Source organism: Formica exsecta, unplaced genomic scaffold (assembly GCF_003651465.1).
Source record: "Formica exsecta isolate Colony F162 unplaced genomic scaffold, ASM365146v1 scaffold2, whole genome shotgun sequence".
In the NCBI taxonomy this organism is placed as follows: Eukaryota; Metazoa; Arthropoda; class Insecta; order Hymenoptera; family Formicidae; genus Formica; species Formica exsecta.
The window spans coordinates 1,953,610-1,977,164 of NW_021849297.1; the positions used below are offsets into that span (position 1 = coordinate 1,953,610).

Below are 23,555 nucleotides of genomic sequence, written 5' to 3' on the forward strand. Positions count from 1 at the left end.
ACCGCTCTTTTTTTTTTGCTTTGCATGGTTTTTACGGAGGACTTGGGCAATTGTTCGTTTGCAGTGAGAACAACAACCGCGTCAAACGCCGTGCCAGCCGACGGATTCGTTAAGCGAGCATTTAACGAAACCCCCGGCAATGGAATTCCCGTAGCACCCTGTTTGTGCCGACTATTTTCCCTTCTTTCTCCCTCTTCTGTCGTCCGTTTCTGGCCATTGCAGCACATGCGATCCATGCTCTTATGCTAGCTCGCTCTATGCATACAAACGTGTGAAAGTCTGCCAATGATCACGTGCGCTATCGTACACGAGATATATATGCGTGATTTTGTTTCCCGTCCTTCTCAAAGCATCGGCGTTTCCCGGCCGACCGTAGCTTTTTTTCCATCCTCGCGCCATTTTTCCTGTCCATTTTTCGATATAGGTACCATGCGCGATGCTTTTGATAATGGTCATGCAGCTATCGCGGCAAGAGTGAAGCGACGCGGAATTTGACCGATTCGGCCGATCAACATGGGAATCGCTGGCGTTTTCTCTTTATTCGTTAAAGTTATTGATAAAATATTAAAGAGTGTTGAACTGAAATAAATTCGAGAGTAAAAGTACGCAACAATAGATGCCACATTCTTTTCATTGTTTTTTTTTTATCGATGGAAATTAAACTGATAACTAGAATAATTCAATCTTTAACAAATCTTGAAGAAGACAATATTCATAATACACAAGATTTAAAGTGGAGATAAATAGATCTCTTTATTATTTGATCGAATTTTTCATTGTTTTTAAAAGAGCTTATCGGATAAATCACTTTGCGTAAAGAAATAATCTTCGTTAACAATAAGTAATATAGATAGAGGTCTTCCTGTGCTACTTGCTTTCTAATTCAATTATATATTAATAAAAATAATAAAGTGTTGCATGCAAGCGCAATTGCGCACGACATGCATAAATTCTTGGTACAACTTGCTTCAATCAACTTGACGGAACATGCAACATGTAATTTAAAAGTCCATCATATACAGCATGCAATTCTCAAACTATGCAACAGAGCCCTAGGGCTGTACAATTTTTCTTCAGACATGGAATGAATATATAATAAAAAAAATATCGTACTATATTGTTAGAAACAAATTATGACAGGAAGAAGCACGTATTTATTTTTTCAATTGTACATAGTATATAGAATAGAAAAAAAACAAGTAAATTAAATAATAATTAGATAAGGTAATAATACTAAGATTTAGCAAAGCTTTTCGTTTGCGTACAAAGCAGCTCCATTAGACATTGCGACAAAAGATGGTTCTTCACGAAAGAAACGTTGCCCGTGTTTTTGTTCTATATTTTATATCGTAAATATGTTGCAGTATGTTTGTAAGAAACGTCTCCGCGCGAATCGTTTTGTGACATGCTTACGTCTTGCATGAGAGATTTCGATTACGCCATAAAAAAAATCAGTCTCCTTTGCTGTATGATGTCAAAGGAGCTGGAAGGAACCGCAGAAACCGGCAGGAAGAAGCGGTAACCGAGGTGAAAGCCAGAAGATGTTCGGTAAATACGTAATACACAGGGGAACTCGCTCGGTTTCCCGCCGCTGACGTCACGCAGCATGTTACGCCCGAAGAAATAGTTTTACAGGTGGTTTTCCATCTTGTGGTTGTAACCACGACATCTCTGTTGCATAACTAGGACGAATATGGCGAAAACTGTTCTCACCTTTCGTCCGATGAAGCTTCCATAAGAGCTGTCACTGTAAAATACATCTTACCAAAATTATATATACATATATATAGTTTATCGTTCATGTTTAAAAAATTTCTTTTTTGCGTTCAAAATACCTTATGTGCTTTTATTGCCACTAACTTTCAGCTTGCATTTTAAGTCTCCTGTTTTTATTCAATTCTGTGCAAAATTAAAGACATTTTTTAATGAAAAAATATGTTTTAAATAATTTCTTCTCACTAATTTGCGACATTTGAAAAAGATGAGAACTACCTTTGTTTACACATATGACTTTGGGATTATGTAAGGAATTGAGATATAAAATTTTATTTGTTTATAACATTAGCTTTATATTTATAAAATTCTACCGAACGTGTGATGTTGAATCGAACGTTCAAGAAAAATAAACAAATACAAACCGTAAAGCAAAAGTCGGTAAATATGTAATATTGACATCAAGCGATAGGTTTCATTTCGAATAAATATGTGATTTTACAGGTGGTTGGTTATGCGTGATGCTTTCATGTCATATTGGAGGAAAATGCGGATACATAATCAATATTTAATGCCATAGAGAATGCATGGAAGCTGAGTTTACAGCCGAGATGGCTTATACCAGAAACCGATCTTCTTCCTTAATTCCGCTTTATTATAATAGCAATATTCTCTATAATTAAATATTTCTCAAGGCAATTAATTATGCCATTTATTAGCATCCATTAATGTCAGATAATGTATATTGACGAAATATATTTTGTGAATATTGTTATTGAATCTAAACGAGATTACAAAGCTCATTATATAGATAGTATAAAAATATATAGAAGTATAAAAATAAATGAAAAAATTACTTTAGAAGCAATTTTTTTTTTTTAACCCGACATCATAAGAAATTTCTTCTTCATCAATCATTAATAGTAAAAGCTGCACTTTTCATCGATGATGTATTTCGTCATCGAATATATATCTGTTAGAACTCTTGCGTGAGAATTTCAAACATATTTCGTAAAGTTTCGTGCGGCTGCAGGCGCATCGAATTTTTTTCTCGTTCCGTCAAAGTGTTTCGCGGTAACGACACAAAAAGATGACTATAACTCTAAGTTTTTCTCACGGCCAAAGAACTCTCTTCCGCCGTAAACTTTTCGAAACGCGCAGCCATACGAAGTTTCAGTTGCTCTACATTTGCCCTCGCATAGGTTTTATTTGAATATCGTAGTCGCGTACAACATGGCACTGCTTCAGATGATTTTATTCTAAGGCAGATTCTAAAATCTTTTTACTATTTCATCTACTGTGCGGAATTTCTTCAGCTATTGAATATAAAAGTCTGTATTTCTGTTAGCCAAAAGAATATCGATAAAATAAAATAGACATTATAAAAGTATATTTAATTTTTGTTATTATTTCTTGGATTCGAGTTCATGCGAATATACAATATTCATCAATAGATTCAAATTGCATGTTTTAATTTGCGAGAAAAAATTTATAGCTCACGGTATCGTTTTTTGAATGAGCGAGGTAACTATAGTGCAATTGTGCAGTTTGGAATAACAAGGCAATGTCGCAACACAAAAAACAACCTAATGGAAATGCAGCAGAAAATACACTATTGATTTGATCTGTTATTTTATTTGTTGAGAATTACGTGCATAGACTTCTATATGTACATACATATATACATAAAGTTAAAGTTTATTAGATAAATGAAACTATCAGTAAAATCTAATATATATATCTAATATATATATATATATATATTTTTTATACTTTGCCATTTTTTATTTTGTTTTTTAAAATTTAATAAACGGCTAATTACCGTGGAATAAGAAAGCGTAAAATTGATTTAATAACAAACATTTTCTTACAATATATACAATTGATATCATAGTAATAATTATAAAATTTATCTAAATTTTTACAAAATACAAATTGTGTAATATTTGCAGATTATAATGTATAAAATGTAATATTTCGATGCGAAAAGGAACTATGAGTACTCGGTTAAACTTTAACGTTTATTTTTGTCCATGGTGCTATCAACTTCTTACGTGTGGTTAATTAATCCGTCGGGAGATGCGAAAGAGGGTTGCAGCAAATTGACTTTCGACGGTCTTTAGATTGTTGCCCTTTTAATTTTCGATTATTGCTCTGCGAAACTAATGGCACGCCCGCGAGCTCTTAGAAGCCGCGTATCAGGCAGCCTCCGCGAGGGAATATAAAAGTGCTTGGATGCGGTCGGCTTAACGAGCAACAGCGTCCACCGACTGTCTCTCCCCTTGGTAGTCTCGGCGACAACACTGTGGCAAATTAAATTAAATCCGCCTACAGGGCACGGCGATCGATAGATTTTCATTTGGCGTGCAGCGAGTTCCGATTGGGACGAAGAAGAGCGCGAATGCGAGATGGTGAGAGAAAGGAGATACGTGGACGAGAAGGGGAGGGGGAAAAAGAGCAGGCAAGAAAGAGAGACAGAAGAAAAAGAGAAGAGAATGATGAGGGCAAAGTGAAAATATTGCCTCGTGGCCCGCAGGCTGAGCTTTCCACCCTCTCGCCACCTAACTCTCCGCCCTTCCTCCGACAATCCTCCCCACCATCGACACCCACCCTGTCGTTTCTCTTTCGTCCTGTCGCCGCCGGGAGAATTTCCTCGCTTAATCTGCCGATTTATTCGCCAATCACGCAGTTCGTCCTGAATTCTTTCGCTACGTCACTTTGCCGCCCTCGTCGTAGGCACGGAGCGGATTCCTGTAATTAATAAACGACATCGCGCGCGACGGTCCAAAACTCTCTGGATTTTTTCTCTCGCCAACATCTGAATTAAGGTTTCAGTGATATACACCGGTCCGTAATTATCGGTGATAAATCTTACTGCTTGGCAGACCGTTACTTAATTTTCATAAATCCAGATCGTTCTTGGTTTAGCAGAATATTGGATTAAAAAAACATAAGAATCTCTTTTTTAATTCAAATATTCTTCGAATATATTCTCTTTTCATAATTTACATATATGTATATTTTTGAATATCTATTACTGAAACTTTGTTACTAATTGCATCTCAATATATTGAAGAGCACAAAACAAATGTAAATTGTGCACAATATATCATATTATCATTTAAAATCATGCTGAAAATTATGTATAGAAATTTTGTTATATAAAACAAAACAAACATGATATAAGATATCATTATTATTATTTTTTAAGTAAAATCAAAAAATTAATTTGTATTAATTAAAAAATCAATAATTACAATGTTACTGCGTCGAGGCAGGAAAAATTACACTCGAAAAAATATGTTACTACGTAACAGAACTTCTTGGCACTTGATGGAAATATATTTATCTGAAGTTTGAAATTGAGAACACAAACTACAAACTTCAAATTTTGAGAACTGTTAGAGAACTTGCTCGAGTTCTAGTCTAATAAATACTCGGGTCATGTAAGGTATCTTATAAATCGTAAACACGGTGAATCTCTAAATAAAAAGGGTACAAACATTGACCTGTTTATCTTATATGCTTTAGATTAATTAGTTATTCATAAGAAAATATTAAAGGTTCAGAAAATATTCAGGGAGTTAGAAAAAAGAATACTCTTTAAAAGAAAATGGAAATGTAAAAATATTTAATTAGATTAACTTCTGACGAAATATTAAGCGTCACACATAAAAAAAAAAGCAGTTACTATAATGCTCTTAAAAAATGATGTCTTAATCAATTTATATATTTATATAAATGTATATATATGTAATTATATTTCTAATTTCAAAACGCAATGTTGCATTTTTCATCAAAATGTACTTGAAAATAGAGGTACATAAAATATCTTTATATACTTTGTGTGAAAGAATATAGCGCGTAAGTTGTATCCGGTGTATAAATTAACACTGAGCAACATGGTTTGGACGTGTTAATACTTGGCTTAAATGTATTTGACGTCGTGAAACTGAGGAGGCAGAAGCTTCGAAGTTCAAAAAGTGCTCGAGGACCTGTTCGAGCTAAAGACTAATAAAGGCGGTAATATCGCAGGGTAAGAAGGTAAACGCAGTGAAGGCAAGGAGGAGCGAAGAAGACGCATCCGCGCGCGTCTCGGCAGGTCGGCTCGGGATATTCAAACAAATGAGAAGAGAGGTTAAAGTCCTCAGAGCGAGAAAGTAATTAACTTGGCGCGCGGAAGCCCAGGAGGTTGGGGAGTAGTGCTCCGGAGTAGTAAAATTCGTTATTACCGAGCTTAATGGCGCGACTCAAAAATGTTTAATCTACTTTCATCCGAGTCTGTGGTCCTTCCGCCTTTTGACTTCGGTCATAGCACTTCGCGGGAACGCGCAGTTTTTAAGGGGGAATCGTGCTTTCTATCGTGTGACATTTCCGGTAGATTTTTATAACTGTTTAATTGTCTTGCTTTTACATTACGTCCATTGAAAATCATTTACAGCGCTGCGGGATAATCAGTAAACACAAATTTTGGTTTAACGTCACTTTGGAATTTATAATCGAGGAAAAGATATATCGGATTATTGGCAAAATAGAACGTAGAGTCGTATGAAAGAATTAAGATAAACAAGTTTGTGCTTGATACTGATTTAATTACGAGAAACATCTCGATCCGTTGCTGAATGTTATAAAAATATTATTGTTTCAAGTATATGTAATACATACCATGAAAGCAATCCATTTACATCCAAAAAATACGATAGATGTTACTTCTTTGGAAAATTCACATGCGAGTAGAAGACTGAAATATACAAATATTTTTAGATGAAGTTTGGAATAGTTTTGTTTGCTAGCGTATAAAGTAAGCATATATATATATATATATATATGAGATAATTGAATTTTGTATTTTAACTTTAAACTTTTTCTTTTAACAAGATGCTGCTTGCAAAACAGAAAAGAGGATATAAGAGGATTACTAAACTAGAGAAGAACGCAGACTATTCACATTACTGATATTTGAAGTTATATATATTAAAAGTTGAAATTCACGGAGCAGTTTCTTTCTAAATATAAGTACATAATACTACTTTTATTGTTTAATTTCTAGCTCGAATATTCTGCTTTTTTACATTAAAACAAACGGATCGTAATCCTTCATAGGCTACGTTTTCATTCTTTAGTAATATAAATTCTTCTTTGCATATGTAAATTTAGTCCGATTACTGTCATTATATACATTTTATATATTTTGTACATTTGGAAATACTATTTACTGTGAAATATTGTATACGCGATTCTCGTTTGTTTGTGATAGTCCGTAAATGTCTCGTAATTTTTTCGTCACAAAAGATGCGACAAAATTATAGTTGACGTTTTCACATTTTCATCTATTTTATGCTTTTCACCGAGAAGATTGTGCGCGAATCACAGCAGGAAACGCATTTTGTTCGGCGAAACTCGTTTTCCCGCGATATCGCGCGATATTAGGGAAGACGTCTTTCGTAGTTAGTCTACGGCCGATAATATTTCAGAGCGATCCGAGATGGAACCTCATTTTTGTGATACAGTTACAGCATGTAAAGGCATCCGCGCGAATGCGGTGGTAGAAACGCCCATGGGAACCCATTCGCGCTCTCGCGGAACTCTCTAACCACCGATGCAATCTCGTATCTCGTCGTGTCTCGTTCGCTCTCATATCGTTCGTGCTTTAAATTCAAAGGGCATAGTTTTGCTCGTTACATATCATCACGTGTTATATCATAATACGGAGATACATGTAGTCTGGTAAATTTTTCGCTGAAGAACGACGATAGTAACGCGAGTGTATGCACGCGCGGGAACACCACGCTTAGAGGGTATGCTAATTGCCTATTGTCCATCTTCGTGCTCTCTATTGTATATATAGTGGCGTTTATCTCTATATTCTAGATGAATATACACGCCTAGAATTTGGCCTTCTCTCTCATTTAGCAAAACACGCGATTATTTGCCGGTTCGTGCAAATTGGATCGAGGCATCATGAAATTGACTTTGACATTCTAGTTATGTCACTATTGGTATTTGGTCAAATTGTATCTTATAATATACAAATCGAGATATAATTCTGAATTCATTTATAAAATTCTCTTTCTTATAAATACAAGTTTAACATTAACATACATCTAATGTCTAAACATTAGACGTATATAATATATAATATATAAATATAAGACTGATTGCATTAATCTCTATCTTTTCTCGAGAATATCGTTTTTTATTAAATTAAAGTTAAAATAATAAAACCTCTACTATATATATAATGCTAGAAAGGAAAATAACAAGATTAAGACAACTTTAAAAAGAAAGAATCAAATGGCAAAAATAGAATTAGTTTCTTTATTAAGAATTCGCATTCTCTCACAGTTTTCGTCGCACGAAATCGTAGAAGACCTTTTCCTCTGGAGACTTAATTAAAGGGATGATTCCCCCAAAATGCCGTCGAGGCTAAAGTAAAAAGCAGTGTAGTTAGCTAAATCTAGAACCTAGAATGTTATCTTCAGAAGCCATCGTTACACCATTGTGAATTCAGTCGCGTGTTGGTCTATCGAATCCAGTTCAACTTCAATTACTGATAAGTCCAAAGAAATTCATGCATTCCATACAAATAGAAATAATTATGTTTTTGAGTTTTGTTAAGTAAGAAATAGCAAAGAACATTGTACTAAAGAATTTTTTAGTTAGCCGATTCTCACAGTAAAAGTCATTTGACAGTTTTAAAATGATAAGATAATAATAGAATGTAATTCTAAAAGAATGTGATTTTGATTGTTTAATTTTGCCGTTTTATAACAAATTGTGTGCGTGAACCGGTGACAGCTCGGCTCTTCTCGGCTTTCTTCAGATCTCCGGTATATTTCATGAATACAGCCAGTCTGGCATCTCAATAACCAAGTCGCAACCAGTTAGAACGCGGTGGCGACGGTTCCTCACGTAACTGTCGCAAACCGTTGCCCACCGGTCGCGACAAGCTGCTGCATTTTGTAGGTCAGCACCAGGTTCGCCGTGAGGATGGTTGACAGTTTCAGGGGAACGTGAGAGGGGCCTAGTGGGAAGTAGTCGAGAGGCAACGCGGGTTGTACGTGTCGCGAACAATGGCCTCGAGGGTACACGGCAACCTGATGTCACTTCCTGCGTCGGTGAAACCGCCCTAATTGTCCCCAACCGTACTCACCGACCATTCACCATCTCTGCGACAGCGTTCGCATTGCGAAACTTCGTGGTCTCTTTAGTTATCTGTTTACTTAGTTTGCTCAAAGATAAAAAGTCTTATAGTGGACGAGACATTTATTGCAAATCCGGATCTCGTTGGAATAATTATTTTTTATTTTAAAGAAATAAGAATGTTTTTATATTTATCAAATATTATTGGAAGTAAGTAAAATGTCTTAAAATAACATCCGAAGTGTTTCGCGGTTAAATGTAATGTAACAATTATCTTGAATCTTCCCTATAATATGTGATTCTATTATAACGTCAGTATTACATTCAAATTATCATAAATATATTACATTATAGACACAAATAGCGCGACGATATTAAAATAAGTAAAATAGTGGAATTTTCTTTTATGTGATAATGAAGTTTGATGTCTCATCAGACTTTATAAGAGGATATTCATGAGCCGACTATGACAGTGGGCGAGCGTATAATTAGAAGGACGTGACGTATGAATTACTTTCAAAATATATGAGATAATTTCTGTTGCAAAAGATATAATTACCTATCATAAATATTTCTTACAATTTATTACGCAGAAATGGAGCAAGAAAAACGCACAAAAGCATATTTAATTACATCATATCTACAATCGATTAAACAATACGTGCATAAAGACATAGTAAGAGCATCATAGTAAACCGCGAAGTCACTTTAACGCTTCCTTATTTTCAATCGTTCCGCTGAGCTAGACTCAACGGCTCTCGACACGTACGCCTTGGATCAGTACTTTATTCTGATATGACCCGTTCGTAATTCTACGTCAACGTTGCTCATATCGTTAAAGTTATAAAGTTCTTGTTACATTCTTTTTAAAGTAGCTTAATATAAAAAAGTAACTTTTGGCACATAACCCACATTTATATTAATAAAAAAGTTGGATACTTAGAATATTTTGTGTGTGTGTGTGTGCGTCCATGCACGTGTTTGTGTGTGTGTATGTGAGATGAGTGAAAAATGCAAGCAGTGTAAAACAGTGTTATCTATGTGACACCGTAGTTCTGAGAGTTTTTTAGGGAATGATATAGCTCGATTAAGCAAAAATTCAGGTTTAGAATTCCGTACAGGAAACGTTACAGTGCTTAACTACCTCGTTAAAATGGAAGATTAAATGTTAAATAGCATTTATTGCGGTTACGTTGGCGTACAGCGACGCCATGCTATTCATAAGCCGACCGTTTATTCCAGTGGCTTTCCTCGTTGTACCTATTCATTTGTGTTATTTCCACCTAGTTCACGTTAGCTTTATTTAAATTTCGAGCATTCTGATTAAAATTTATAATGAAAAAGATTATATGTGTGAAAAAGACTACTGTATGTGACTTATCAGGCAAATCTTATCAAACGTTGTAAGGCGGAAAACATTATGTCTTAAATTTAAGTTTCAATATATTCTTTTTTTATGTAAATATTTTTATTATACTGCATTAATTTAAATAATAATACATTTTAGTTCTTTTGATAGAAGGAATTTAATGTGTCATTTTACTAATTAATGTTATTGAATAAGCATCATGCTATTTGATTAGCTAATTTTAATCGTATCAAGGAACCCATGAGCTTTCGACAGTTTGCTCGTTGATCCGTTTAACAGCTTCGTTTTCCAACATCCTGAGAAGCAGTTAGATGAGGGCGGTTAGAACCTCGATCAGAACTTCGAACAGACGAGCTGCGATTTACATTATATCCCTTCCTTTTCTACCCATTTTCTCTCAATCAGGATCATCCACCTTTCTTCTTTGAGGCTTATTTGATCAGTCTCGACGAGACATTTCGTGTTTTTTATCGATAGGGGTTCCTAAAGCTTCTTTCAAATTTAAATAAGGCTGACGTGCCGCAAATTGCTGAAGCGTAAAATAAAGTTGATAAAAAAGGTTCAGAGATGTATATTGAACGACACAGAATATTTTTCTTCGCTCAATAAGCAATAATATAATCATAAGAATAAAATTTGCAGTAATTACTTTGTGATATATTTACTTTATTGCAAAATTATATCCTCTGTCAAATATCCGTTAGAGAAAAAAATTATAGACGCAAAATTATTATTTCTGGTATTATCCTATTTCACACAAATAAACATCATGTATCGTATATTTTCCCATTGATTTTAATCGCATATTCCCGTTTAACGAGTCAATACACGTTTACATGAGTATACGATAAACATTATACGCTGCCGCAACGAAGATTATCCGAATTGAATTTCTACGATTCGTGTGTACCGTATTTCATGGCGTTAGAAAGCTTTTGGACTACATGTCCATTTCATCGCATCACGCTGGAGCACTGGTGTAGCGGTTTCGGATGTGAATGTTGTGGATGACACTAATACCAAGTAATACTCTTACGGCTTTCAACGTATTAAAACTTTTATTTATATCCAATACCATTTGCAGTATGTATGTTTCCTTCCAAAATTTTTTTTTTTTTTATTTGTCTCAGCAGATACAAATTTTGTTTTATTCGTGAAAATTTATGATTGAACATTATCTTTGACAAATGATGATTAACAAATTTTTGGCAACAAGTTCTGATCTTTTTGTTGATCTCTCTATTGTTTATATATATATAAATTCTCGCTTACGTCGTAGCATTTGATCGCGTGGTGCCAAAAGGTGTTCGCGTGGTTAGTGAGATTTTGCGCCCTCATACACATTAGGGGCGGTAGCAATTCTGCGTTTGTAAGCGCCGTTAATATCGTCCGCAATCTTGCGGAGGTCGGCACAACACAGTATGCGAACTTTCCGTAACAATTAACAAACTACGTCGCGCTCGGTGCTTTCTCCATTCCGTCGAGTACTTATTGCGCGGCTCCAAAGCTCCTTGCGCACATTCGTGAGTTGTGACACTTAAATACGTGTCACCATTCCCAGTGTCGACCAGTCGGAGGTAACTTGATGTAAACTATTTCGCGGCGAGTGAATAGCTCGGAGCTCGAGCTAACGATGCTTTAGCTGCTCCCCTTCTCGCCTTGCCACTGTTCGCGTTTACCAACCCCTCGGTGACTTACGTGTTTATTAACCCCAGCTCGAACCGTCGCCGCGCGTCGCGGTCTCCAGACGAGGTCCATTGCTGTGCCAGATTTTAATTCAGTAATTTCCGTCCTCAATTATTCTGTCACGTATGTACTCATACATGAGATATTTTGGAGACCTCTCTAGATGCAATCATTTGATTAGTTTACGATTTTGAAGGGACAAATTTAGAATACTGACAACTATTGAGATTACATTTTTATGTAATCAAATAAAAATGTGCAATATTATAAAAATATTATATTGGATTAAAGGGAACTCTTTCTCTAATCAGATGTATATACATGCAACGAAATTTTCGTTTAATTTCATGTGCCTTTTTTGTAGATATGAAAGCTAATATCACAAATGTGTATATATCCGCTTATCCTCAGCTGCACAGTGTTTACGTATTAGCACGGCATGAGCACGTTCTCTCTTTGAACTTCAAACGTTCAATACTCATATGCAGATCAAATTGATCGAGATTAGAAGCGGCTTGTTATTGCGAATTACTGCGTACTTGAAATTGTATAAAGCACAGCAATCGAGATGCGATCAAATAACCGTGTTCGTGCACTAACAGTATGCAATTCAAGCCGTCGATAAATTAATTGCAACAATTAATAGAATTGATATAAAAATATACGCGACGTGATACATTTGTTAATATACCCAATGTTTGCGTTCTGATGCCGAAAAATTGACGATCTATAAAAAGATATAGCAATACTATGTTGGAATGCGTATTTCATATATTCATATCCATAGTCTGTGTGGATCTTCGTAAGCGTAGAAAAGCCAATATTCGGTGGTGCTGTACAATCCGTGGCGCAACAAAACTCGCGCAAAAAGCCATCTTTTATCGTCAAAACTGTCGAACCAATAAGTTATTTATCAACAATGCCGGCAGTTGTGATCCGGTACTGTCGGCAATTTTTGATCCTACTACCGTTCGCGATAAACGATCAATGGACGAGAACTATTCCGCAAATCTCTGTAACGTGCAGCAGTTATGAATGAGATTCTTCATTATTTGTGGATTCCTCCCCACCCCCTTCCCTTTCGCGCGAGGCACTTCCTTGACAACGCGTACAAAGTCATTTTTCTCTGTCGCCTTGAAGAAACGGAACCTGATGTAAGTGCGCGAATGTAAATTCCGCATGCATGAAAAGAATAATTACATTTAGCACCGCCACTGACCCGATTGTATTCACAGCCGTTGGCTGCACGTTAAATGCATTGAACTTAATGCACCGACTCTTTTCACATTGCGCACTTTGTGAGCTCGAGCGCAGGCATTTCTATTTGTGCCAAGCTCCTTTCATAGTGCTCATCAAAAGAAATAAATTTAGATTTCCTAATGGAGGTTTTGATCATTGAATTTCACGTTTTTTATGTCGTTTATTTTATTTCATCGTAATATTATTTGATCATACTTTGGTACAATTGTACTGAATATTCGCAGCGTAATATTATAAGGACATTGCATAAAAATATGTTGGAAAAAATTGTTTGCAGTAAGAAAAAAATAATTGCTCTTTTGCTCATATATTTTTATATCTATTGTGATTGTGATACTAATTATTTTGAGAACAATCACGTTCTGAAATTTTTGATTAGTCGTTGATTGATTGAAAAAAAATATCTGCTATAATAAAGCTTTATTACAAATCTTTAATTCTTCCTCTTTTTATTATTTATATCTATTGTCAATTTTTGAATTTTTTAAATGTAATCCGTCGTGCAGAACATCCGAAAGGAATGTCTTCGTCTTAAAGATAAGAATACAATAGTCCCTGAAAGAAGGTAAAATATATCTGTGACACTTGCAGACGCTTCGATATCTTTCCCATGTTAATTTTATTCTTACGGGAAGTATTCGTCCGGCGTGCGATGGTTGGCCGTAGGACTATTAATAAAAATTTCCCGAGTTTTATTCTCTCTTGCCCGACCGCACCCCGTAAACCGGGGGCTCGGCAGGCTGACTCTACCGTTCTTTCTTTATTTCTTTTAGCTTCTCTTTATGACTACCAACCTCTTCTTCTTCGCGCCATCCTTCTCGTCGCTTTTCCTCCCTCGACCTTGCTCGGACGTTCGCGAATGTAAGTGCAGCAAAAATTCTTCTCGCGAGTATCGCAAAACCCGCGCCATTAATTTTAAATCCAAGTAAGTCACCTCTGCCGGGGACAGTGACTAATGACTCATATAACCGGTGCGCGCGCGGTACAGCCAGACGGTCCAGCCGTCTCTTTAGCCACGAGAAGAAGCGCCGAGGGGACCGATCTTCGCTGAGAGGCGTCGAGGGTGTGCTTCGTGATTCATAGAGTCTAACTTTTCTCGCCCCCTCGAGGTTTGAAGAGTTCGTGTGGTACCTAGGATGACTGATTATTATCTCGTCACTTGTCTCGCAGGCACGGTGTTTAGCGCGTGCTGCGCGGCAGGCTGATTTGTCGTGACGCTAATTACGAAATCCTGTCAGAAGATTTTAATTGTTTTCCTTTTAGAGCGACATACAAAAGGATTAACTGCAGTCGAACGATATTTTCGGTTATATCAATTTATTCTTGTTGAAAAATACAATCGTATACTATTAAATAATAAAGTAAACAGGCCAAAAGTTTCGACTATTATAAAACTCTTAAACACGACTTACGGTAAGAGTTAGACTGTTAAAGTAAACGGCGCGTTTGCGCTTAGAATATTTCGAGTTACTAACGTTTATTGCGTTTTTATTAGCATTACAACGTGATTAAGAAACTGCATAAGTAACGCCGTACGAATTAACATTATGTAAATAAGCCGCTACCTGCGTAACGGAAATAGTCGCAGATAGCGGCTTAGTTTACGCATAAAGTCGCATGTTGTCGTATCTCGACCCGGAAGATCTCGCAGAAAATCCGCGCCGGTCATAAATATACCGAGATGAACAATTCGCTCTGCAACTTTGTATTTAATCGTCCGTCCGGCCGCTCGCCCGTCCCACCGAGCCGATCCTTCATAACCCACGGAGTACTAACTCGCGGAACAACGGGGGAAACTCCGATAAGTCGTACGAACTACGTAATCCGCACTCGAGTTTCCTGAAATCTCCGGCAACGTCCTTGGCTCCCAGTCGCTTTGCGAACTTATCCATCGAACGATTTGTCGGTATTATCGAATTTGCATGAATCCATCGGTACTCGAAGACTTTCACATTCGAATCCGAGGAAAAGCTTATACGGCGCCGATGCGTAATGCCCTCGACGTCAAGAACACGTCGGGCGAATTCGTAAGCCAAAAGCAACATAAGGACACCGTTTGCATAGAAAATATTGCATAAGTAGAGACGGCGGTTTTATCGTTTCTGAAATACTCTTCCCCGATTTTCGGGTTGTGCCTGAATCGTATATGCTCGTATTCTCGCGTTGACACGTTATACCCCTTATAAATAGTCCTCTCGCTATTTTTCTTGACGTCTCTTTTTTCAAGAATGTCTCTCACGTTCATGTTTTTCAAGATGGTATAAATGCCAGCGGGATTAAATATGAAGAGCAGATTAAATAATCGAAAGATATGGTAGAGAACTTAAATTGTGCTCATCACGTATTTAAAAGCGTATTGAGCGAGATTACATTGACGTGTATGAAGAAAATCGAAAAAGCCCTTTATAAAAGATTTCGTCGTCATTTGCTTTACATTCGCCAGCCATGCTTGCGTATTTACGAAAAAACTTACATGTGTGTGAAGCGTATTTTCCTCTTCAAGCAATCCCGTTATATATAGTTTTCTCATAGCGATCTCATCTTTGCATTCTATCATTTTATTGACAATTCTATTATTATAATAATATTTTCTGTTATATTTGTATAAAATACAAAAATAATATGACGTCGTAAGCCATAGACAAAGGACTTATGCTATTGCTTGTGTTTTTATTACATTGCATGTCACCATAATATATTGTCATCTTAAAAAATTTATTAATTTTTACCATGCATTCTCCGTGAATATTTTACGTGCAATATATCAGTAATTCAATAATGTGCAGAGAAACAGACATTGTAAAATTTTATAATTCATATTACCAAAAGATATTATAATATAAGAATCATAGAGCGCGAATGTGTATGTTATAATAGTAAACAGTTGGCGAAAGACACGCAACCTTTTGAACATGAAACGCGACGGTATCTTATCGGATCGGAATGAAAAGGCAATGAATTGTTGAACATTCGTACGCTTATATTCGCAGCCATAGAGTATTACGAGGCAGAAATAGGGAGGCATGCGATCGAAAGACACACCGCCGGCGAAAGGACGAACATTTCGTTATTGCTTGTCCGCGGCGCGATAGAACAATTATGAAGTGATATGTATGGGGAGGGTCTGAATATTCAACGCGAAACATGCTATTAGCTTCCTCTCATGGTGAGGCTTGACGTAGCGAGTTAGGTCGCCGACGAGTCACTTCACGCACACAGGCTATTCATCATAGCTAGTGTAATGAAAGCTAATTTATTGTTGGCACTTTCAAGAGTCTTAAGAAAAGCGATATATATACGATATATCGACTAGTTAATCGGTGCGATTATTGCCCAAGGTGTTACATGTGTAGTAATATCGAAAAACCATTCTACTATAATTTATATAAAGTCGTTCTAAATTCAATTTCTTTTATTATAGAATCTTATATACATATAATTAATATGGAATCTATATATTGTAACATATAAAGTTATTTATAGACCTTCTTAATTTATAGATTTTTTTAAATATTTCGAATAAGATAAATTTTATTCGAAATATTTTTTAGAGGTCTATTATTTAAAAAAAAAAAAACTATATGTGTATGAGTGTGTACACTTAAATCAAGAATATTGTATAATTGAAATACAATTTTTTTCCAGTATATAATTTATCATTTCCAGATTGAGAAAGTAAAATAATACTTGAATCGCCGGATTAAATGATTTAAATAATGATGTAATGTACCGGTTTATAGTGATAATCGATTAAAAATTCGAGGAAAGGATATTCGGTATAAAGTTATAAAGCGTTAAATATTCGATATAATGGTTTATTTATATTTTTATTTCAGCGCGAGATATAATACATCGGCTGGTATGTAGCCTTGAAGTTTGTTTACAACGCGTATGTGTACATATATACGCGTGCTACGTACGTATGTTGTGTTATAATATTTGCGGCAACACTCGAGTCGACAGATAGTGATTCAGTGCGTCTGGTATACGAAGGGTTTGTCGCGTCTTTATCCCGATTTTATTATCGTCATCGAAGACCATACTTCTGATACGGATAAAATAAAATTTTATTTTGAAATGTTGCTAGACAATGTTTTCACGCCATATGCGTCATAGTACGAGATAATACCGACCGCATGAATATTTATGTACATGTGTGTACATGTCGCACGGTTTTGAATTTAGGCTCAATATTCGGTTGATTAAGAGCACGCTCTGCTTTGACAAAGGGCTCGGCTCGAATCGATTAAAGTTCGGACGATTGTATTGGAATCGTCGTTAAATCCCTTCTCTTGTACCGTCTACCAGCCATATATATCGCGTTAATGAGTTGACTTAATTGCTTAGGTCAATTTTTTTATCTCGCTACGAGAGGGTGTGCTCCCATTTCTTAGATTGTTTAGAGCTTAAGCGAGTTCGAGTCGTCCTGAGATGCGAATATGCGTGGAGACAATAGCAAATCCCATTCTCGCCGATCGCATCGATTGAATCCGTCTTCTTCTGCTTCGGGCTTAAACCTTGTTCGAAATTATTGTTGCTATCCCGATTTGTTGGCTTGATGTGCGAAATGGGATATTGGTTCGCGATTACGGTATTCAGAAGTGCCGACAAGTATCGCGTGTTCGTTTTTATCGTGAATTTGGAGTACCGAGAAAAGCGTCACGCGTTCTTTTTATCATACCGCGTAATAAACTGTAATGAAATAAATTCTTCGCGAGTGAACTATATAAATTGTATAAGCTTTTCGCGAGTGAATATGTAACGTGTGATTCAATGGACTTTGACGCCCCCTTGATAACCTGAGGAGGAAGAGGCTTAAGAAAGGCATCGGGCGCCGGCGAAACAACCCTAAGGGGTGAATAATTTATTATTTAATTATTAGTTGTTATTAACTATGTATGCGTATTAATTTTATTATTTTATTTGTTTGATTTAAATCAGATCTTGAGAAAGATTTAGAGAAAATAATGATGTTATATATATGTTATAGGATATTTGAGATAAAAACTAATATTTAAAAAGAATCTCAAAAATTATTATATATTTATTTTATGAAATATCTGCTTATAATTGTACGCATCGAATATTTGACGCGTACAATATTTTTTAAAAGTAAGTATTAATTTGGCGCTATTATAATTTAGATCTTATATTTGTATGTTACAGATGAACATGCAGTCAACTCCGCTGCTGCGCATCGACCGGTGAGTAATAAATTTTAATTTTATGGTAAAAATGCCAAGTATATATAACGTCTTATTTTTTTATTTTCTTAAATTTCTATTTGCTGCACAAAAATTCGCATATTTTTTTATATACTTGGTTTATTTTTACCCTTTTTCATAATATTTGCATGGCTTTATAAATTTCTCTCGAAAACACGAGTCCACTCAAAGAATTTGTTCGAGACGAAAAGAAATGTCGTGAACCTGAGTCAGCACGAGTATTACCGAGCAGCATATGACCGGATACGATCGATATGCATATTATGAACTCACGGCACATCTGAGCGAGCAAAGAGCGGTGCGTAAACAAACACGGTAGGTTACAGCCGGTGCGTTACGTGTCGAAAGATTAACTCACCGAGAAATTGAACGGCACTAAAGCGGATACGCGCCGTTAATAAAAGCGAGTTATGAGCTGAATTTCGCGCTGCCGCGTGTCTCTCGTCGGCGCGTTTCCGCGAAGCGATAAACGAAGAGCCGGTTCTCCCCAGTGCGAATTTTACGTACGTGCATAGGACGTCGTTGTGTTACGCGCGCGCGCGTGTCGGTACGATAACGTCGGAATAAAAGTTCGCGGAGCATCTGGATCATGCGGCTGGTTACGGCTGGTAGTAGGCGAAGATAGCTCCATGAGTAGACGGGCGACCGCGACGGGGATGCGACGGGGCGGCTCCCCCGATCCTCGTTTCACCAGCATCCCGCGAACCGCAGTTAAAAGCACGAGCTATAAATCAGAGTGGTGAAGGAGACGAGGACGGAGAAACAGATGTAGACCGCAAATGGCTGGACGTATAGTCGCGCGTATAAGGGTGAGCGAATGACGTATAGGAGTAACACGACAGTAGGAGGAACGGGCGGGGGTTTGGGGACGCAAGGAAAATACGGCAGGAGGATGATGCTATAAACTGGGCCGAGCGACGATGTCGTTTCGCATTTTAGTGTGTGGAATTAATTAAAATGCATATTAAACGAGCCGAGACACGGTGACCCTTGCTTGGCTTCTCCGCCAAATTGAAGCGAACTTATTCTCCCCCCCGTCATCCGTCCATCTTCGTCGTCTCTTTTAATAACCGACCGACCGTGTCCACACCGTTCTTTTTCATCGTCTACTTTCGCGGTCTGGTTTTCTTACTTACTCTCGTCCTATCTCGAATCACATAATGTCCCTTGATATTACCGTTTCTTTAAGCCGATTTTTTCTCGATCCGCAATAATGCTTCGCTTACATTTGCGTGCTGTAAAGATATTCATACTTTGAACTTATCGTGCCTTGCGAGAAGCCGCGAAACAAAATATTAACCCATTAAAGCCACTAAAAGCTTCGTAAATTTACACCTTATAAGATTATCCGGATGTAAATATTCGCAACACAATTTAAGTAACATATACATATGCGGCGATGTAGATTGATTGTGAGTCGGATAAGATAACGGACAAGATACGAGATGACGAGTTTGTAATTTGGATTTTTTGAGAAATATACCCAAATCGTTGAAATTCTTACGTCAAGCACAATATTTTATAGCGTGATTGCGCATTTATTCGCGATATGCAAAAGTGCAAGGTTGTTTTGTCACCGTGTGTCAAAAATTCGAAGAATTCAATATTTTATTCGAGATTATGAAATCGTTGCTTTGGCAGGGTCGCTCCGAGCAATTTCTCATTGTCTGCAAATAGTATTGACAATCTATGCCAAAACTAGGAATTTTCGTTTAACTGTTCTCGTGCGAACGGCTCGTCGAAAGGCGATCGCAAACTTCAAAGGTACCCGCGCAGCAGTCGATTGCATACCTCGAGAAATTCCAGGAGTTCCGCGAAATCTCTCGCCCGTTTGCCTTAATATCAATGAAATTGAATGTCCTTTTGAGATGCGTCCTTGGCTGACAGTAATAAAAGGTAATAAATTGATGAAGGGTATGACAATTGGGTTCTCTAGTGCGCTTTAATGTGTATCTCGCGCGTTATTTATTAAACAGCATGTAATAAAATTGACTTGATTTATTTAGAGAGAAGAAACACTAAAAGAAAGAAAGAGAGAGTTTTGCTAATAAAAAAAGAAATGGTCTGGTTTTCTTACTTACTCTCGTCCTATCTCGAATCACATAATGTCCCTTGATATTACCGTTTCTTTAAGCCGATTTTTTCTCGATCCGCAATAATGCTTCGCTTACATTTGCGTGCTGTAAAGATATTCATACTTTGAACTTATCGTGCCTTGCGAGAAGCCGCGAAACAAAATATTAACCCATTAAAGCCACTAAAAGCTTCGTAAATTTACACCTTATAAGATTATCCGGATGTAAATATTCGCAACACAATTTAAGTAACATATACATATGCGGCGATGTAGATTGATTGTGAGTCGGATAAGATAACGGACAAGATACGAGATGACGAGTTTGTAATTTGGATTTTTTGAGAAATATACCCAAATCGTTGAAATTCTTACGTCAAGCACAATATTTTATAGCGTGATTGCGCATTTATTCGCGATATGCAAAAGTGCAAGGTTGTTTTGTCACCGTGTGTCAAAAATTCGAAGAATTCAATATTTTATTCGAGATTATGAAATCGTTGCTTTGGCAGGGTCGCTCCGAGCAATTTCTCATTGTCTGCAAATAGTATTGACAATCTATGCCAAAACTAGGAATTTTCGTTTAACTGTTCTCGTGCGAACGGCTCGTCGAAAGGCGATCGCAAACTTCAAAGGTACCCGCGCAGCAGTCGATTGCATACCTCGAGAAATTCCAGGAGTTCCGCGAAATCTCTCGCCCGTTTGCCTTAATATCAATGAAATTGAATGTCCTTTTGAGATGCGTCCTTGGCTGACAGTAATAAAAGGTAATAAATTGATGAAGGGTATGACAATTGGGTTCTCTAGTGCGCTTTAATGTGTATCTCGCGCGTTATTTATTAAACAGCATGTAATAAAATTGACTTGATTTATTTAGAGAGAAGAAACACTAAAAGAAAGAAAGAGAGAGTTTTGCTAATAAAAAAAGAAATAGCAAAAAAGTTATGAAAAATTTTATTTATTAAAGATTTATTTGCAAGAAAAAAATAAATTCTGAGAAATATATTCTTTATATTTGATTTACCTTTAGAGCTACAGTTACACCGCGTAGTTTCGAATATTAATAATAACAGCAATAGGCTCAGGGTAAGAATAATTAAATGAAAAAACTGGCAGATAAGAGCCTAGGTGCGGGTATCGGTGCGCGAACTTATTATTGTTAAATTCAATTAACTAATATGCATTAAAAATGTATGTTTCCGGCCGTTTTTTGGTCCTCAGCATGGATGTAAATATATAAAGATTAAATTGGAATTTTAAAATTTGACATGCATAACATTTGCAGTTGCAGTCAAATTTTAAATTAAAAATAATTATCAGAAAGAAGACTCACTAAAACCTGCGTGGAATCTGTACAAATAAATATATCCACTTATTTGTACAGATTCCACGCGTGTTTTAGTGAGCCTTCTTTCTGATAATTATTTTTAATTAGAAATTTGACTACAACTGCAAATGTTGTGCATGTCAAGTTTTAAAATTCCAATTTAATCTTTATATATTTATATCCATGCTGAAGATGGACCAAAAAACGGTCTGAAACGTACATTTTTAACGCATATTAATTAATTGAATTTGACAATAATAAGTTTGCGCACCCGATATTCGCGCGTTTGGGCTCTTATCTACCAGTTTTTCCATTTAATTGTTCGAATATTAACTAAACTCTCAAAAAAATTTGATCGCATCGGTGTCGTCGTCGTGAATATTCTCTCTTTCTCCGCGAATACTCTCTCGTTTAAACTTGTCATATTCCAATTGCCAACGGACGGAATCTTTCGTGGATTCGTACTGGGGATGATGTTGTTCTCTGTTTCGATAAAGCGTTATAATTCATCGTTTGTTTTCGTGGTGCGCATGCAGCTAACACGTTCCCATATGGCGGTCATGAAAGTGCACTCAGCACCACCGATCCTCATGCATAATCATATATTTACAGTGCGGGGATAACCTCCACTTCGTCGTTTCCGCGATTTCGTACCCCCTTTCCATGCCTCCCGCACGCCCATCCTTGTTATCTACCCCTTCGCGCGCGGACATACCGGCGACGAGCGCATATGCCGCTCTGTCGCTGCTTTAATTAAATATTTGCATATAGAGGCGCGCGCACATACACGCGCGTGTAAAGACGTAACATTATATACGAGCGCATGTATCTAAGGTCGCGGCTTTCATCGCGCTCGCCCAGATGCAAAAGGGTCTTGAGAGATTAACCGCAAAGTCGCGCATTTCTACATTGCTCGCGTTCGTGCGCACATGTATTGCAATTGTGACGAGAAATTCAACGTGTGTATATCTCTCTATGTGTATGTGTGTGTATGTGTGTGCATTAGCTCTCATATACGTGTAGTCGCAGGTAATAGACAAAGAGTATTTTGGAAAGAAGCATTTGCAATTGCTGAAATGAAATTAATATTCTTTATATCTCTCTCACGTTTTACAATGATTTTATAATAATCGAATAGCTTTTTACAACTAATTACAATATATTTTATTATATATTTATATACTACTCGTTAGTTTTTTTTATTGCAAGATAATTATTGTTTTATTCTATTCGTTCAACGATTTTGATTATTTTATTCGACTTTACTAACTTGACTCGGGCTACAATCTTTATTCATTGCGCAAGATTTATTCTACCCTCGTAATGCAATCTGATGTTACATATACAGCGGCTTGTATCTTTTTATATTGCAAAAAAGCGCATATATATCTCGCACTCGTACAGTACGTTATTACTCGCGTGCGTTGGCTGAATTACCGGCGGCTATTATACTTCATCATTCTCCCGTCCCGTTCTACCGACGATCAGACTCATCGGAAGTCATGGAGGTTTATCCGCTTTCCTTTTTTTTTTTCTTTCCTCTCTCGTGTACAACAGCGGTATCAATAGCGCGGAAAGCTATCAGCGCGTTATTACTATCGAACATAATCCTCTCGAAATTTACATGAGTATCCAATTTTCGTACATCAGGCTCTTCCTGGTTTATTAGCGGCTTCCAGTGGATGTTGTGTATCTATAATAATCAATGATGCATCGATGTATAGCAAAACTTAAAATTTTATTGTTAATAACTCCTCG

The 23,555-nt window shown here is 36.7% G+C and overlaps 1 protein-coding gene across 1 annotated transcript in view; it reads left to right on the top strand.

The window, feature by feature from the left end:
- Positions 1–23,555, top strand: part of LOC115234288 — a 292,623-nt gene that overhangs the window by 52,825 nt on the left and 216,243 nt on the right. Inside the window, exon 2 of the mRNA XM_029805255.1 lies at positions 18,338–18,375. Within this exon, the coding sequence (XP_029661115.1) occupies positions 18,338–18,375 (38 nt within the window). The remainder of the gene's footprint in view (positions 1–18,337; positions 18,376–23,555) is intronic.